The following is a 17786-nucleotide window of genomic DNA, read 5'->3' on the forward strand; positions in this document are numbered from 1 at the left end:
ACCACGCCTCAGGTCCCAAGGAGCCCTTTTCCCTGCCAGATCTATGTCTGAAAGCCCGAGGAGAGGCGCAGCCTGTGGGGCCAGTAGCGGCCTGTCAGTGCGTGCAAGGCCCGAGGGGAGCCTGGAGACCCGCTGCGGGCGGCGGGTCCTGCTCCCCTCACAGGGGCGGCCGGGAAGACGTTCCCCTCGCCCCGCCCCGCCCCGCCCCGCCCCGCCATCGCCTCCCCGCGCTGAGGCGGCGCCGCCGCGCCCCTCCGCAGCGGCCCGGCCCGCGGGGCCCCGCCGTCACATGACAGGCGAAGTCCGGTGAGGCAACATGGCCGCGGCGGCGGGGTAAGCATCGCTCCTCGGCCGCGGTACCGCCGGCGCTCCCCGCTCCTCGCGGGCCCTGCGTCCCGGCCCGTGGCGAGGCTGCGCGTCCCCCCGGCTCCCCCCCACTCCCCCCGCGGGGTGCTACTAGGCGGCGGCTCGGCTCTGCGAGGCCCGGCTGGGTCAGTGGTGCCAGAGGGCGGTGGTTGCCCGAAGCCGGCTGGGGAGGGCCGGGCCCGGTGGGGCGGACGGGCGGTAGGTTGTCGTCGTGCAGCCTGCAGGGGAGGCCGGGTTGCCTGCGCTGGAGCGGGGGCTCCCTGAAGTGAAAGCAGGTTTTGCGTGGGGCGGCGAGAGAGCTGTGGAGGGTCCCACGGGCACCCCGCCCGCCGGGTCGGTTCGGCAGTGCCTCCCCCCGAGTTGTGGGTTATTCTTATGTTGCATTAGGTTTGGGAAATCATGCTTAAAAGTGGCTGTGGGTTACTTAGTGCAAGGCCTCTCCCACATTTTATAGCTAAATTCGGCTGTTTCTTCTAGTGCTTTAAGAAGGTGCCATTAAAAATGTATCAAAATGAGGGGGGAACTTTTCATAGTTGCCAAAAAGAGGTCCCAAGCTGGGACTTGGCTCTGACTCTTTCATCTTTGGGTGGAGGTTGCTCCCCTGTGAGGTCCTCTCCTACCCCTGGTTTCCCCCAGTGCTGACTGGGCATTCCCTGTGGAGGGACGCTCCTGCCCGGCCCTGCTGAGAGCGAGGTTGGGCTGGGGTAGGTAGGTGGGACATCAAATGGGCCCGGGACTTCAAGTTGTTGACTTATTTACAAGGAGCACTGAGTTCACCATGAAGAAAACATCCAGTTTATGCCTTAAACAGCGGTAGTTGCTTTTACTGTCTCCCTTGTATTGCTTATTTGCTTGTGCTGCTGTTAGCGTCGTAGGCCTCTTGCACTTCACGTATTTCATGTGGAAACAACATTAAAAATTGGCTAGACTTCAGGCTGATGTTGATGACTCTGTTGCTCAAAAACAAATAAATAAGGCCCAGTCAACAAACACATGATAACTTCTTGAAAAGTAGTTTCAGCGGTTTCTCATCTTCATTGAAATCTGGATCCTGTCTGCGTGACCTCAGTTGAACAGAAATGGCAGTCCGTGAATTTTCTTCTGAAAAAAAGAGAAGTACAAAAGGTTAACTGAAAAATGGTGGGAAAACCAGAAATAAAATAGGATTTTTGGGGTTACCAGTGTGTTCTGGTGGTTGCATCAAAACAAATCCAAAATGTGAGATGGATCATTCAGTAACAAAATGTAAGTTCTCCAGAAATATAAAACTTCTGAAATAAACATTGAAAATGAACAGTTCCAGGCAAAAGAAAAATATCCTTTAAAGAAGCAGATGTAGTTTAATGTTCCTAGCTACATTTCACTTCCAGTATGATTAAATAAAAGAGCTCTTGTGTGGGCTTGGGCCTAAGTGATCATAAAAATTGTGTGTGACAGCCAGCAGGGAAACTGTCAGCTACTGTGGGAGGCCTTTACCAGACTGAGCAATGGCTGAATTCTGGTACCAGACTAGAGGAAATGAGGAAGCTGAGCCTCGCTTGTCCTGTCCTGGTCTTGCAAGTAGCCATTTCCAACACTGACTAATGCTTATTTGCAGAAACTTGCAGAGCTTCAAAGAAGCGTGCACCACAAAGCAGTGCTTGCATTAAATATGCTTCATTATCAAATGTATAACTCTACACTAGAGTTTTGAGTTGAGTTTGTGACTGGAGACACCAGAGTCCTTGCACTAACAGAAGAAACAGACCTTGAAGGATCAGCCAATGTATTGTACTAATTAAATTCTGATATTTGTGTGTCTTGTGTGATATAAACTGAGTGATTAGAGATCACAGACCAAAATTGAAAGCTTGTAATTCCCTCTCTAGAAAGAACTTCGTGGTTGTCCTGGTTTTGGCAGGGATAGAGTTAATTTCCTTTCTAGTAGCTGGTACAGTGCTGTGTTTTGGATTTGGGATGAGAACAAAGTTGATAATGCACAGATGTTTTAGTTGTTGCTAGGTAATGCTTACACTAGCCAAGGACTTTTTAGTTTTCCATGCTCTACCAACTGAGAAGGCTGGAGGTGCACAAGAAGCTGGGAGGGGGCACAGCCAAACTGGCCAAAGGGACATTCCATACCATGGGACGTCATGCTCAGTACATAAACTGGGGAAAGCTGGCCGGGGGGGCCGCTGCTCGGGGACTGGCTGGGCATCGGTCGGCGGATGGTGAGCAATTGTACTGTGCATCACTTGCTTTGTGTATTATTATTATTATTATCATATTATTAATCATTTTATTTCAATTATTGAACTGTTTTTATCTCAACCCACGAGTTTTTTCTCACTTGTGCTCTTCCAATTCTCTCCCCCATCCCACCGGGTGGGGGGGAGTGAGCGAGCGGCTGCGTGGTGCTTAGTTGCCGACTGAGGTTAAACCACGACAGTGGTAGTATTGTTAGGTGGCAAATAACAGAGTTTTACACTGATTGCACTGTAATTGCATGTGCATTTGCAGGGTTGATACATATGTGAGGCAGTTTTGTATACATGTACCCACTCAACTACTACAAGTGGCATTGCAGTGACTTCTTATCTTTGAAACTGAAAAAGTGCTAAATAATAGTCATGGTATAGACAGTACTGCGTAGTCACAGGGGTTTGTAACAGTTGGGCTGGAAGGAATATGGAAAGAAGACCAGGCCAGTCGTAACCTACTTACCTGTCATGTATTTCTTAGTAACACAGCAGTGGTCACAACAGAGTGATGGTTACGCAGCCAGTCCTGTGTGCGAAGACTTTTCTTGTGATCTTGAGTACTGTGAAAGTTCTCTTCCCAAATCATTATTTGCAATAGAAAGCCAGGTGTACAGCCATACTCTTTTTTTGTAAGACTTAAATTCCCCTGTCAGTGTTAGTCTCTGAAAAGAGCTCTCTGCGTAAGTTGTGGAAAGCTCGCACTGGGCTCATGCATGTGGAGTGACCCAACCTCTGGAGGCAAAGCAGCACCTGTAGGTATCTTGCCGTGTTGTTAGTCCATCTATGAGTCTGTCAGTTTGGTATCTGAGTGCTTGCAGGAGGGAAGAGAGAACAAAGGCTGTGGAGGAAGCAAACTTCTCTAAGTTGAGTCCTCTCTGAAACCTAGCTGGTTTTCTCTGCAGCATTTCAGTTGTGAAAGTAGGTCTGTTGCCTGGCAAGCTGGTACTGTCCAAGGCATGAATTAACATACCGATTGCTCAGCAGGGTATCTGAGGAACAGAGCAATATTTGCAACACTCAGCCCATCCCTCCTGTGTCCTGCAGCCCTTGCTGTAGGGTCCAGCATGCTCAGCTGCTGTGATTGTTACGGCAGCATTAAAATAGAGACCAAGGCCATGCCTGTGAAAAAACTGCGCAAGTCTAAAACAACTGTACAGGGCCAAATTCTGCTGTTGATGAATATTGTGACATCAAATTCAAGCAGGGAAAGTGGGATCTGTTATATATAAGGAAGAACACAGTTTTGCCATGGGCTTAGATAAAATGTGCAGAAGAACTGTCATTTTGCACCAGAATGCATTTCAGCTTGAGTGTTAAGATCCCAGTAAAAGACACTCTTAAAGTGACTTAGTGAGACTACCAGTAGGAATTGCTGCCTGACATCATTATTTCTCCTTGAGTCTCATTTTGGTTGTCAAAGGTTTTAAGTGCAATAAAAGCATTAATACTAAACTTAATGGAGATGAAAATGAGCCTTTGTAGCAGCTTCCTACAAGCTCCAGGGTGTAAGAATAGGCCTGGAGAAGGAGGGAGGTCAGAGCCCTTTTTTTTTTTTTTTTTTTTTTTTTTAAAATCACAGGGAAAAAAAACCTTGTGAAGAGGGTAAAATTACAACAAAGGTGACTTTTTTCCTTCCTTTGAAGCAAAACATAAGACAGGTTGTGCTACAACCTCTGCCTTTTTTTGGTTTTGTTTTTTTAATCAGCAGATACAAAGATCTGAGAGCAACCTGTGGCATAAGGGTATCTGATGATGTTCTCTCTTCCCTTTTATAGTTGCAATAAGGTGAGCGTATGATTTCCAGGCCCCTGCATGGAGTTACTCCAGGGGGTGATCTTGCTTGGATAACAGCATTTTCACCTCTTGTGCATTGCTGAGTTGCTGAGCTAGAGCTTTGCACCCGAAAAGCCTTGCCCATATTTAGTTTAAGGTTCGCTATCTGATTTAAAACTTTCAGTAGCTTTTGCTAGGATTGTATGAACTTGCTTCATTCTTCCTACAGGCATGGGTACCCCAAAACGAAAGCTTATGCTGTGCTTCCACTCTATGCTCATGATACTCAATAGGTAGTCTGCAGCCCTTGTCATGATCACCTCCTGTGGTGCTGGGTTATCAGGTGTGTGTGGGAAGTAATAAACACATTTGGGTTTTGTGCACCATCAGCTGAACTCCTAGGCAGATAGTTTGAAAATTGGATTAGCAAGAGCAGTCTTTCACCTTCTAAAATTACTTATGCTGTTATATCAAGTAGTTATAAACAAGTAAAATAAAATATTTTATTAGCTCTTTTATGCTGTGTCTGCAGTAAGAAATTACAGGGTTTGTGTTTCTGATGCTGATAAAGTCTTTCAGGAGGTTACTTTATGCAGCTATAAATCAAAGGTTACCTTTCAGCTTGCCAATGAAAACTATATAATAATTAAGATGTGGAGCTCTGCTTCTCTAAGGTTAAGTCCCGTGGTGCTTAATTTCTTGTCATTTTAACATAGTAACAATTTGACTGCACCTTTCTGTCATCTCCTCTAGAAGCATATCTGATAGAAAATGACCATCTAGCCAGTTAGTCTTCAATAAGCTGAGAGAAGCTGAGGTGGAGGGACAAACTGGACTTAAATCATAGGATTTTTTTGGTAAAACAGTATTCATCTGTAATAGTGAAGCTCCAAAGCACAGCTTTTCTATATTAAACATAAAAAAAAGGGAGTGCTCTTAGATTCTTCTCTCCTCATCTGATTTAAAAAAAAAAAATCCTACAATAAGCTACTGTGCTTCTACTGGTAAAGCTCCAAAAAGTGCAGGTAGGGACCTATATCAAAAGTCAATGAATCAGCAATATATTCTTGTAGTACTTTAAAAACCTTAAATTACTTAATAACCAGTTTATTTTAAGAGAGCGCTCTCTACTTTTAAACTGTATTCTCCCAGTTGCGGCTCTGTTGAGTACAATCTTTCAGAAACTTTCTGGGCTGTCTCAGCACGTTTGTGCTGCCTTAGGGGCAGGTGGTGATGTATAGCAGGAGGTCACTGGTACCGGGGACATGCTCCTGTGGCCATGGGTGTGAGTTCAGTCACTTGCTGAAGCTGCTTGTATGCCTGCAAGAATAAACATACGTACATAGAAAATAAATTTGCAGATGCTGTGTGAGTATGGGAAATGCTGTTGTCCTGCATCTGCTATCTGTCCTCTTTTCTCTCCAGTCCCTGTTTCAGGTACTGAATGTTTCCCAGAAGGACTTGCTGAAGTTTGCCAGACTTAATGTAACCTTCCAATTCTGTTTTCAGTAACTCAGAACTCATTTTCTTCTCTCCTGTTTTGCCTTTACTCAGCCGACGTAGGCTGTTGTCGCTTTCTGCATCTACTTTTCGTGTTGCTTTACCTAAAGGAATGTAACAAGTGACATGCTGTGGGCCATAGCTGCAGCCAGCCCTGTCTCCTGTTGCCATCTTTTTCCTTTGGTACTTGCATGAACAATGTCTGATCATCGCTCGAGAGCGATGCTTGTATACAGCATCTCTTCCCCTTGAGTGATTAGCATCTTGTTTGTAGAGTTGAACTAAACTTCCTTTTCTGCTCTAGACTAAAGTAACAAACACTGTGTGTTTGAATTGTGCTAACCACTGTCTTTGTCTTCTATTAATTGTCAATTAAAAAAATCTTTTCTAGACCCTCCTTTTGGCTGGGGAATGAGACCTTGAAAGTGCCTGTAGCACTCTTTGCCTTGAATAGAAGACGACTGTGTGATCGCCTGAGACAGAATAGGGATGTCCAGAAGAATTCAGTTGTTCTGCTGCAGGGTGGAGAAGAAACCCAGAGATACTGTACTGATACTGGTATTGTGTTTCGCCAGGTAAGAGCTGAATCAAAACTTCAAATCAAATTAAGAAACTCTCTTCAACTGCATGAATTTTTAAACGGTTTTTAATTACTTTCCCTTTATCTCTCATGTGTGCATTGCCTTGCTTCACTTAAATAAATTGGCTTCTTTATAACATTGCCTCTTCAGCTTCAAGTTACTCCCTCTTTCAGTGCTTTAGTATGCAGGCTCATTATCTGGTTTAAAGGGCCTAAACCTGTTCAAGGCCCTACTGCCTATCAGTGTTTAACATAATGTTAAAGATGGCAATGGAATATTTCTTAGCCTTTTCAGTCTTGTCTGTGACCCAAAAACTAACCTTTTTTCTGTAATGAAACCTGTTACGGTGGACCTAAACTGAATTAATTCATAGTAAAGTGTATTTCAAGCTTTTATAAATAGCATATTCCACAAAGCAGGATATATCTTAGAATTTACAACATGTGTCTTCTCAAATTAGACTCTTCCTTAAGTACCCATGTGTTCTTCTGTCACAAATAGGACTTCAGTTGTTAATGTCACGCTGAATGCATTCTTAGTTTTTGGGGAAGTTGGCATAACAGAACTCTAATTATGCATACCCCATACTTTGCATGGCTGCTACAGTACTTTGTTTTGAGAATTTAATTGCGCTGTTGTATGTTATGAAGAAACAAAACCAATAAATTCTAATCTAGATAGCGCACATCTTAATGTAGTTATTGGTCTGTTTTTAGAGGAGATGCACCTTTCAGGGTATCAGAGCATATCTCTGTCCTTACCAAAATTCATCTCTCTATTGTTAGGTGTTTTGTTGTTTGATTGCTTGTTCTTAAAATAACTCTTGGCTAAAGGCTGTTCCTAGTGCAGCTTCCTCTTTTCTGGAGGAGGTTGGGTCTTCACTTCAGCACTGTGCCATCACAACCCAATGAATCTGCACTCTGCTTTTGCCTTGTCTCATGTGGCATGATTGTTTCTTCCTGATACTACATTGCCTAATTCTAGATTGGAAGAGTGTATTTTATTGTGTGGTGTATGTTTATTGTGCTGAGGTGACCTGTTTATTTCTTATGGTAGCTTATTAATCTCTGATCCTTTCCAGTTGCCAACAGAGCGATTTGTATAATTGTAGCCTAAAACTAATCAGTCTGAAAAGCTTTAGACCTAAACCACTTCCCCCCCTCCAAAAGCAAGAGAGATCTCTTTCGGATACGTGGAAGTAGGAATTAGTATGTACTGTAGTGTATTTTTAGAGCTGGTAGAAGTGAGGGTTTTCTTTTAAGAATATATTTTGTCTTAACCTAGGAATCTTACTTTCACTGGACTTTTGGAGTAACTGAAGCAGGCTGCTTTGGAGCAGTAGATGTTGATACTGGAAGATCCATGCTTTTTGTTCCACAACTCCCTGAAAGCTATGCAGTTTGGATGGGAAAGTAAGACGTATCTTTTAACTGTGTTCCGATGTATGCGAGTACTTCATATAATGTAACTGTCTGTAGAGCTGGAATGCTATCTCATTTTAATCAGATTCTACCAAATCATTCGGTGTGAATTGTAGTGATATGTACGTACAGTGATACAAAATGTGATCAATTGGTATTGGTCATATGATATCAAATGATCCACCACCATTTGGTAGAGAATACCTTTAGAATTTGAGCCCATGGATCTCATGGTATCCATGAAAGGAAGCTGAACCATAAAGAAAAGTAGAAGTCTTGTGTTAAGACCGAACAAGTTCAATAGTAAAACAGGCTTTTTCAAGTTGCTTTACCAGTTTGCAGCCGCCTTAGCTAATGAAGCTTTTTGAATGGCAGAAGGTACTTTAGCCTCTTTGATACTTTTTTTGATATGAACTGACAGACTGGGGAATGTGATTTTAATTCTGTTCTGTGAGTATGCCATAAACATTTCTCTTTCTATCCACATTGGTAGTAAATATTGCTCAGTGCCATAGTAGTGGAAGAATTGATTTATTTATGTGTTCGTTTCTTTTCTCAGTCTTAATTGTATTTATACCCTCTAACAAACTGTAATTTTTTTTGTTGTCTACGTTGTCTCAGAACATTGGATTACTTCTAATTTAATATTATGAGCTCAGGTTGCTTCACTTCTAATTGAAGCTATCACTTATATTTTAATGCTAATTTTGGGAAAATGAAAACAATCGCAACCAATCCCATATGCTGAACTGTGCCAGACCATATGGTAGGGCATGGCTGCTGTCTTCTCAGAGAGTTTATATGAATGTCACTGTCTTAGACCTGCCTGGGAACTGAAATTGTTTGTGATAGCATAAAAATGTGAATACTGCTGTCTGACATATTTCAGCTGAGAGTTGCACCTGTCTGCGAGGGTAGGTTCTGTTTAACCCCCATGTGTACTCTCTAAAGTCTGTTCCCTAGTGATGCTTGTTCCCGTTTATAGACAAACCTTTTTCCTCCCCCTAAGTTCTCTTCTGCTAGTTCAAATCAGCTGTTTCATACCCACGCTGACTGTGCCTAATCTGAAAGGGCTTAAAAATACTATTGAAATTCCACTGTCTCATTTTGCATTTTCAAACAAAATATTGTGGTGTTTATAAACGGTGGCCTTATTGATTTGTTTGTGCAGTGCTCATTATTGGTTCATTTACAGAATTACAAGTCTGGTTAAAAGTGGTTTATTGTAGTTGTGTCTTCTTGCAGAGTATAACAAATTGTCTTTATCATAGCACCCTTGTTTTCTAAATTCTCCTCCTTACCCTTCATGAATCCCTCTGTTTGAATCTTTGTTTTCTCTTCTGTCAGCCGTTGTCATGTACTTTTTCTGCTTGTCAGAAGGAGGATGGATGAATAACTCATTTGTGAGTCAGTAGCAGTTCTGCTTCATAAGTTGGTTGGCAGGGGGTACTGCACACAGCTAGGGATTGTGTTTCTTCCCAGAAGACTCAATTTTAAGTCAAAATTAGCACTGAAAGAAAAACACAAATAAGTTTGCCTTCCATCCACTGCTGTTTATCTACTATAGTTTGCCTTGGAAGTGCTTGTTTCTGTGCATGTGGAAGGCACTATCTACCCACTGAAGAAACATTCATTTAACATCATTGAAGCACAAATCAGTTCAATGCCTTGTACGATATTTGCGAGGTTGGTATTTTACAGAGGTCTACAGCTGGTCATCTAGTTCATAGCATAGGGTGCAGTTTCTTTGCCTGGTGTTTATATTGCTTTCTATTTAAGGCAGATGTGGGAATCTGCTATGTGAGTTTAGGCAGAAATGCAGATTCTCTTAAAATTAATGCAGAAGGCTCTTTACTACTACTTTACTACTACTGTGTTACTAAATGTATTGTTTGATGGTACTGTTGTGCTTTCACTTCTGAAGGACACATATTTGAGTTGTTTTTGAAACGTAGCGTAGGTAATGTGGCAGTCAGAAGGGTTAACCTTTTTGCCTTGAAGTAATGCAAAAGTGGGGCTTCTTGGCTTCTTTCAAATTGCAGTCTTAGTTTGGCCAAAACCAATGAAGTGTCTGAGAGCATTTGCTTGGAGATAAGCAGACTATTAGTTTACAAATGAGACCATGAACGCTGTAATTATTTTAATCTCGCCAACTGCACCTGTTTTTATGAACAGCTTTGCATGCTGAGGTGGTGCCTGGGGACTCTACAGAACAGGTGAACACGGAGATGATGAATGCACCACCCTGGGCTGTGGTCTGCCAAGGACCCAGCACAACGTAGTACTGGTGTTGAGGATGACTACCACTTCTTTGGAAGTGTTGCTCATCTTGTAGGACTTCTTGCTGAATGTGCATGTTCTAAAGATTTGTAAATAGCTGTAAGGCTACCTTTCAGAAGTCCTTCAAGCCAAAATAACCTCTGCAGTTTTAAAAGGGAGGAGAGATTTAATTTAACTCACAGACTATGGATGTTCTCCAAAAACCCCACAACCTCTTAAGGTGTCATTCGCAGAATTGTTATGAGGGTAACAGTAGGACTGGTGGTCCTACTTTCATGTTGGGAAGGGATTGCAACAACTGTCTGTTTTTAAATTACGAGTGTGGGCATTTCTCCAAATGTTGGGCTAGCCCATTTCTTAGTTGTTGGCTGGGAAAATCTTTTAAACTAAGAGAACCGCTTTGCCTCTCTCTTGATCTGTACCTCTGCCCCCTGCCCCTCCCGGTATTTGTAGGGCAGAAACAGACTCTTGCAGGATGGTTTAGTGGGTATGCTTTTGCGCTCCTGAAGTATTCTTCTATTCTTACTTTCGGAGGAAGAGTTTAAGAAATGAATCTGGTAATATAAGATTGTAAAGGCTTTGGAAGCATAACTGTGTTGTAAATGCCCCTCTTTCTCATCATGGTCTTACGTAGTCAAGTTTGTGGTGCAAAGCTGTTAGCAATCACTTCTATTCCTAGGAAGCATTAAGTTGGTATGACTGCATGTCTTGCACAGAGACTTCAATTTCACTAATTAATGCTGCACCTGCCATTTCCCTCCTTAATTATAAATGACAGAACTAGTCAGTGTGCTGATTAAAGATATTTTATAAAGTAAAACATACCGTACAGCAGCTGCTTTATGTGGAGTGGAAGCCAAAATAACTTAATTGCCTTGCCATGTAAAGAGTGTTTTTAATGGAAAACAAAAATATTTAACGCTTTCATGCTCTAACTTTAGAAATACATATTAAATGGGACAGAGCAATATTTATGTGCTATTTCCTGTGTTTTCTTTGAAGCCCTGCTGGCTGATTGGTAAGTATAACAACATTAATCTAGTGTTGCATCCACTGTAAGTAATGTTTTTCCATGAATTTGATTGGAAGCTATCTGTATTTGCAAAGTTGAACCTTGGTGTGGCACTTTGGAGCTGTAATAAAGCACAATGAAATGCTCCGCGAATGTTAGTAATTTCTCAGTGGCCTAAAGAGGAAGCTTTTTAAGCACTGTCATCATTTTCTAAGTAGGTTACAACCAAAACCAACCTTTGGTTTTGGTGATGAAACTTGACTGACTGCAGCAAAGCTGAGAAGTTTCACTGGCTTTGGAAAAAAAAGTGCAGAAGTATGTGGTTGGTTTTTTTGTTTGTTTGCTTTTTTCCCCCAAACGCTTTTGTAAAAAAAGAGCTTCTCAGGCTATTTAGGCTTTTACCCTTTTTTTTTTTCCCCGATAGACTGTATGTGACCGTGAAAATTAGAAGCTAAGAAATCGCTTTCTTGATCTCTTTTTCTTAATGGGGGTTGGTGAAATTTTGTGTCATTTGTATTTTGAATAATTGTGAGTGTTAAATTGTGTACAGCATGGTACGTATCTGACTATATCATGGTGGCTGAGACTGATGCATTAATTAGCCCTAGGCTTGGCTACAAGAGGGCAAGGTCTGTAGTGAGCCCATTCTGTGCAAGCTGAGATTGGAGACAACTTTTTGGAAAGGTAGTGGAGTGTATGTAGGTGCTGTAGGGAACAAACTCTAAATCACCTTAATTGCTCCTCTTGATGTAGATTTTGCAGGAATGAAGGACGTTTTCTAGATGAGTTTTACTGATGTGGTGCATACAGGTCCTCTTTGTAGCATGCTCTGGAGCTGTGTATTCAGATAGTATACTCTAGAAGGGTCTTTGGTTTTACCTTTTGAACTGATCTACCATATCATCCCCTGCTATTTTTTCTTGTTATTTTTTCTCTAAAATGAAATATGTTTAGTGTTTTCTTTTTCCATGTCTATCAGTTTGATCTCTTCCCGCCATTTGTCCCTTCCCCCTACCCACTGAATCTTTATTTTGCTGTTTAAAAAAAAAAAAATCAGTTTTTAATCACTTTAGGTCATCTCATTACTGCTTTGTACCAACTGGCAATTGCAATTTATCTGCAAAGTTTGTTACCACCTGCAAATGCCATCTGTGGACCTCATGAACATATTCAGTCCTGCTTCTGTTTCTGAATAGCATCAGAACTAATTTCAGTCTTTGCAGTATCCCACTAATCAAGACTTGAAGTCCACTGCTGTTTATCACTTTAACTTCTGAGAACATCAGTCTAAATTGATACAGCACTTTTCAGTGTGGCGGTTGGAGGGTTTCCCAGCCCTTGAAAAGCTCATCTTTTTATCTATTTATTTATTTTTATTTTCTGCTTTAGGCTTTTCACTTTTTTATTATGACTCGTCATTGGGTTTCAGGTCACATCGTAGTGTTCCTGTCCAAGCCAATTTGAGTTGATTTTGGAGAGTAACAGTCTTGAGAGAGATTTTTATCAAATATTTTACTATTATTCAGATAGTACATCTGTTGCTTTACCCTTCATCCGATCCTTTCAAAACCATACAGTAAAGCTGGTTGCTTTTGATTGACGAGACTTACTTGTGCAATTCCCCATGCTGCTTATTTTCCATTACTCCAATTCTCTCCATAGTACAGTGATTTCCATTTCTTGTCTTCCATTCATTTATTATGGTATTTCTCTGTGGATAAAAATTACTTTTACAGAATAATTAGTGTCTGGATTGCTCTTGCCACTTTACTGATGATTATTTTTCTCTAAACAGTGCTGCTCGAATGCTCTGACTTCTCAAATGATCAATTTAGTCATTGTCCCAGTATTCTAATTGTCCATGAGCCTTGATGGTCCAGGATGAATGTGTATTGTTTCTATGAGTTTTACTTCAGTAATTATTTTTATAAATCTTTGCTTTCTAGCTGCTTAAGTTTCCTTGTATTTCTTATTAAGATTGTTTTAAACAATAATAGTAATTTATATCAGTCCATTGATTTGCAATCTGTACCAGCATATACCTTTAACTGGATGCACAAGTTGGTTATTTAGTAAGCGTTAAAGCGCTTCTTTTTCCTCTCCTCTTTTTGATTCGGGTGTATTGAGAAATAGAAGCAGCACTAAGTAAATCTGCTTGACAGTGCTGCACCAGAGTTTTTTTCAATATCCTGATGTGGCTTCAAACCACAGCATGAGAAAGTTAAGTCTTGCTAACGCATGTCTCATTCCTGTGGTATGACAGGGAACATTGATAACCCCCACCAGGCATTTCTTATTTTATACTTTATTTAATGTGCTAGCAGGAGTATCGAGTTCAGTAATATAAACTCCTGATAGCATTTTGAAATATCAGCGAACCCAAGTTTTCTTCTGATCAGGCGTTCCATGTGTTTTTCTTCCAAGGACTCAGCTGCTGCTGGTAGGAAGGTAAGCTGCAGCAAAAGAAATGCCCATGGGGATTTTCCAGCAGTGCTCCAACAAGGCTCTGCACCTCCATGCTGCCTTCTGCTGTGCAGCTGCCTGGTTTGAGTGCAGAGCTCTCTGCTTCTTGTCGGCCTGGATTTGAGAAGGCACTTCAGTGAAAAAACTCTCAAGTGAAATACCTACAGTGGTGCCTCTATTCTTGCACTTCTTTCCATGTTCTCAGCTCTTGATGTTAACTGTTTTCTTTAGGTTTTTTATTCCCTGCAACCTGTGCTGTGTCTGTCTGTATGCTCAGGAAGGACTCTGGTGTTGTCTGTGTTGAGAAACATACAAAGAAGAAAAAACAAACCCAACTGTTTTGTTAAAACAGGATAGGGAAAAGTATAATCAATATTAATGCTTTTTAAGAGCTAAATGTGAGTGAAAAGCAGGCAGATTGTGTTTTATTTGCTGTGTACCCCTTTGCCTGTGTACTTGCTGAAGCTCTGGGTGTCAGAATGCTTGGCCTTGACCCTATTCCTGGGGGATGCCAGTTACTTCTTTGTCTTACAGGGGCAACATGGCATAGTGGATTGGGCACTGTTTGCGTGGGTACGTTCTGCCTTTTCTTTATGCCCAATGAGTTGTTGTGGCAAGTTCCTTTAATTTCTTTGTGGTTTAGTTTTCTTTACAGGTTATAAGATGGGAATACTATCATCCCCTTCTTAAAACTGTTCAGGGCATCTTAATGCTGCTGTAAACATCAGTACTGCTTCCTTTCATGCTATTATCAAATAATATGGGAGCTGCGGGACATGCTGCACACATTCCAGAGCTTGTTGTAGTGCTTTTATGTGTGGGACATAAAATATTGTTCGTTTTCCCCCCAATACAGGCATTTTTCCAAAGTAAAAGCAGAACATCTGCTACTGACAGATTCAGTATGTAACTCTCTCAGTTAAGAAGCATGAATTGAGACCAGTGTTTGAGTGGAACACTGTTGTTATATAGTGACCTAGAAATTACACTTACCCTCTTAAGCACTGTAATTCTTATTGTGCCTTTTTTTGGGAGGAGAGCTTTCTAATGAGTATTTGTCAGCAGTGTTACGCTACAAGAAATCCTTCAGGGATTTCAGTGTATAAACATTTCCTTTGTTACAGTTTTTTCTGTACTGGTATAGATCCCTTCTCTCCAAGGAAGAATTTTATTTGCAGAAAGAAATAAAGCAAAGGTTACCAATTGCAAGTTTTCTGTGTTTTTGTTTTTTTGGGGTAGCTCTTGATAGTATCTCTTCAATGTCTAATCGAGGCACTGCCTCTTGAGGTAGAATTTATAGAAAACCTAAATAACTTTTCATCTTTTGGGAATGCCTGTGGTGGGAATAGCTGAGCAGGAGCAGTGAGACTGTATATTTGAAGTAGATGAAATAAGTAGTTCAGAGCTTGGCTTTTAATGAGAAGAAGCTAAGGAGAGTCTCCTCAATACTTTATTTCTTATTTAGTAAGTCCAACGGTCTGTATGTTGCTCATAGTTATGCTGCTTCTGCATAATCTGTGTGTAGCACTGGGAAGTCCAGTGTCATATACCCAGCATCCTGTGTCCAGCATCATGCATGTGGACTCTACCATTCTGTCCCTCTGCTAGACATAGCTTCAGTTACAGCCCTGGTTACCTTGTCCAGTCAAATCAGTTTGAGTCTTCATCTTCAGTTCAATTTCTTTTAAATTGTTATTTTCTCAAAATCCATCTTGCTCTGGACTGTATCAAAAGGAGCAAGGAGTCTGAGTTTACGTGTGTGCAGGTACTTCTGTCTTTCAAAGGATAAAACATAAATCTAGAGAAATGTGGAAAGGGAGTAACATTAACGTAGTCAAAACATTGCTGGAGGCTGCCTGTGATACCAGCAAGCCCATTAGAACTGTTTTGTTTTAAATCTAGCTTGATGCCTTTTAACCTTCTTGTTTGAGATGGTGAAATTCCTTTTGGATATATAGGTGATTGCATTTTTTTGGACACAGTCAGGAACATCTGCTGGTATCTTGTAAAGCCTCCTGTGTTGTTCTTTCTAGCAGTTCTCAACACCCTCTTGTTTGGTTAATGCTTTGCCATCTGTTAACTTGATGATATTGTAATGACGAGGGAGTTTATTGGTGCATCTCTGACAGCGTTAAAACACTGCTTTTGTATCCCTTTCCCTCCTCCAGCTCTACATGCTTTGCTGATGTATTTCTATTCATCTGGTTTAATTTTTGCCAAGGTTCTTATTCTTTGTATGCAGTCTCACTGAAATGTTTACTCTGCTTTAAGCTCATTCTAGCAAGGCTTGAGAAATGAGTTGTTGACTGTGTGGAACTTCAATTGCTGAAGACTACGCTTGTCCAATTTACTCCTTGTGCATGTGTTTCCTCTCATGTAAGTGAGGAAAAACGCAATGTAACTCGTGCAATGACTTGCTGGCAGTAAATGTGTGTATGCCGCAGTGCCACGTACAGGCACTATGTGCAGGCTGATGTAGGCATTTACTTTGCTTAATAGAGGCTATTTGCTCAAGGCAAAGTGAATTTGCCACAAAGTGGTGTTTTATATCTGTTACTCTGAATGTGAAAGTTAGGGTGGAATGGAGGAAGAAGCAATACTGTTGTATTCCTGTAAAGCAGAAAGCTTTACTGTGAAGTTTGCTAGTTTTAGCTTTTCTGTCTCACTGCATCAAGAATCTTCCTCTTCTGATTTTGTGATATGAGCTTGGACAATTTTTCATGCATTTTAGGCAATAATACTTGTAGGACCTTTTAGGAGAGCACTGTACCCTGAACATTATTGTGTAGAAACCCTTTTGCTTTAGACTTGGTCATTAATAGTGTCTTTGATATTTACCTATTCTGTTATTGTTCCAACTATGTTAATTCTTACTTTTAATTACTGCTTGTAAGAACATCACTTTCTGGTAACTGCCAGGAGCTGTGGATCTGAAAGACATAAGCAGTGGACAAGACTTGTGGATCTGTATTTTAATTGCAGGAGATAGTCTTTAGTATGGCATGTCTTGCTTTGTGTCAGTACTTGCTGTCTTCCTCCCTGACATACTAAGAGATCCTCAAAATGGTTGTTGACTTTCATTTAGAGATTCCTGCTCATCCTTTTTAAAAATACATTAAATGAATGCTGATGGTTTTTTTGGCTAAAGCCAGATTCAGTGCTTAGAAATTGCAGGTGATTCTCATCATTTGGCCCTAATATATGTTCATTGATAGCATGTGTGGTCAGAGAGCCTGGAATACTGCTTTGTTGTCTGTACCATGCGGTATTAACTTAGTATTTCTTTTTGCAGGAGAACGGTTACTTCACATTGGAGCTTATGTTAGGATACATGTATTGCTTTCTCTTATATGTAACAGTGCAGTAAGGCACCCTTCTTGCAGAATAGCTTCAAAACACAAACAAGGCCAGATATGAAGACTTAAGGAATTCTGTAAAACCATTCAAATCTTAAAATTAAAGGTTTGTTATAAATTGTGTAGGTGTAAAGCAACAGAAATGAAGAACTGTTTTTTGTAACGTATAAGTGCACGTAAAACCTATAATACGTAAGTATGCTCATGGTTCTTACGTGTCTGACTATGCCGACAAGCTGATCACAAGGGAACTTGGCTAACGGGGAGCTCTGAACAATCCCAGGTGGATGACAGGACAAGCTTAAGGCAAGGAATTAGTACAACATGAAAGAGAAAGCAAAGCTGGCAGTTACAATTCAAACAGCTTCTGCTGGTAGATGGAAATGGTGCAACTGCCATTTCTGCATTGTTATTAAGGTAAATATTCAATAAAGTATTTTCATTCTGTATTTGAGAGAAACAAAAAATATGTGAAGCATCACAAATTGATGGCGATGAACTAGTTTCTATTCCAGCAGTAAACCTAAAGAAAGCTAAGTAGCTCCTAAAGGTCACTTTTTTTATCCAAATATTTTAAAAGAGCTGACCAAGGGCTTCTCCAGGCTGCTGTGAGAATTTGAGTAGGGAAGAGAGAGAGGATGCTGTTAGCAAAATCTAACAGCAGGACATATAACAGTATCAGATGTCTGAAAATCAAAGTATCTAGAAATCAAACTAAAAATGAAATACATGTGCTTATTCTGATCTCTCCTGGCTTTTATAATCTGTGAATCGCTTGCAGATATGTTAGGAAA

The 17786-nt window shown here is 41.0% G+C and overlaps 1 protein-coding gene across 2 annotated transcripts in view; it reads left to right on the forward strand.

The window, feature by feature from the left end:
* The first annotated feature begins 264 nt into the window (after positions 1-264).
* PEPD (peptidase D) overlaps positions 265-17786 on the forward strand; it is a 145121-nt gene continuing 127599 nt past the window's right edge. For both annotated transcript variants that reach the window (XM_076349138.1, XM_076349139.1), the window contains exons 1-3: positions 265-333; positions 6271-6454; positions 7745-7872. In XM_076349138.1, coding sequence (XP_076205253.1) covers positions 317-333; positions 6271-6454; positions 7745-7872 — 329 coding nt within the window. In that variant the 5' untranslated portion in view covers positions 265-316. The remainder of the gene's footprint in view (positions 334-6270; positions 6455-7744; positions 7873-17786) is intronic.

This window comes from Aptenodytes patagonicus, chromosome 11, assembly GCF_965638725.1.
Source record: "Aptenodytes patagonicus chromosome 11, bAptPat1.pri.cur, whole genome shotgun sequence".
Classification (NCBI taxonomy): domain Eukaryota; kingdom Metazoa; phylum Chordata; class Aves; order Sphenisciformes; family Spheniscidae; genus Aptenodytes; species Aptenodytes patagonicus.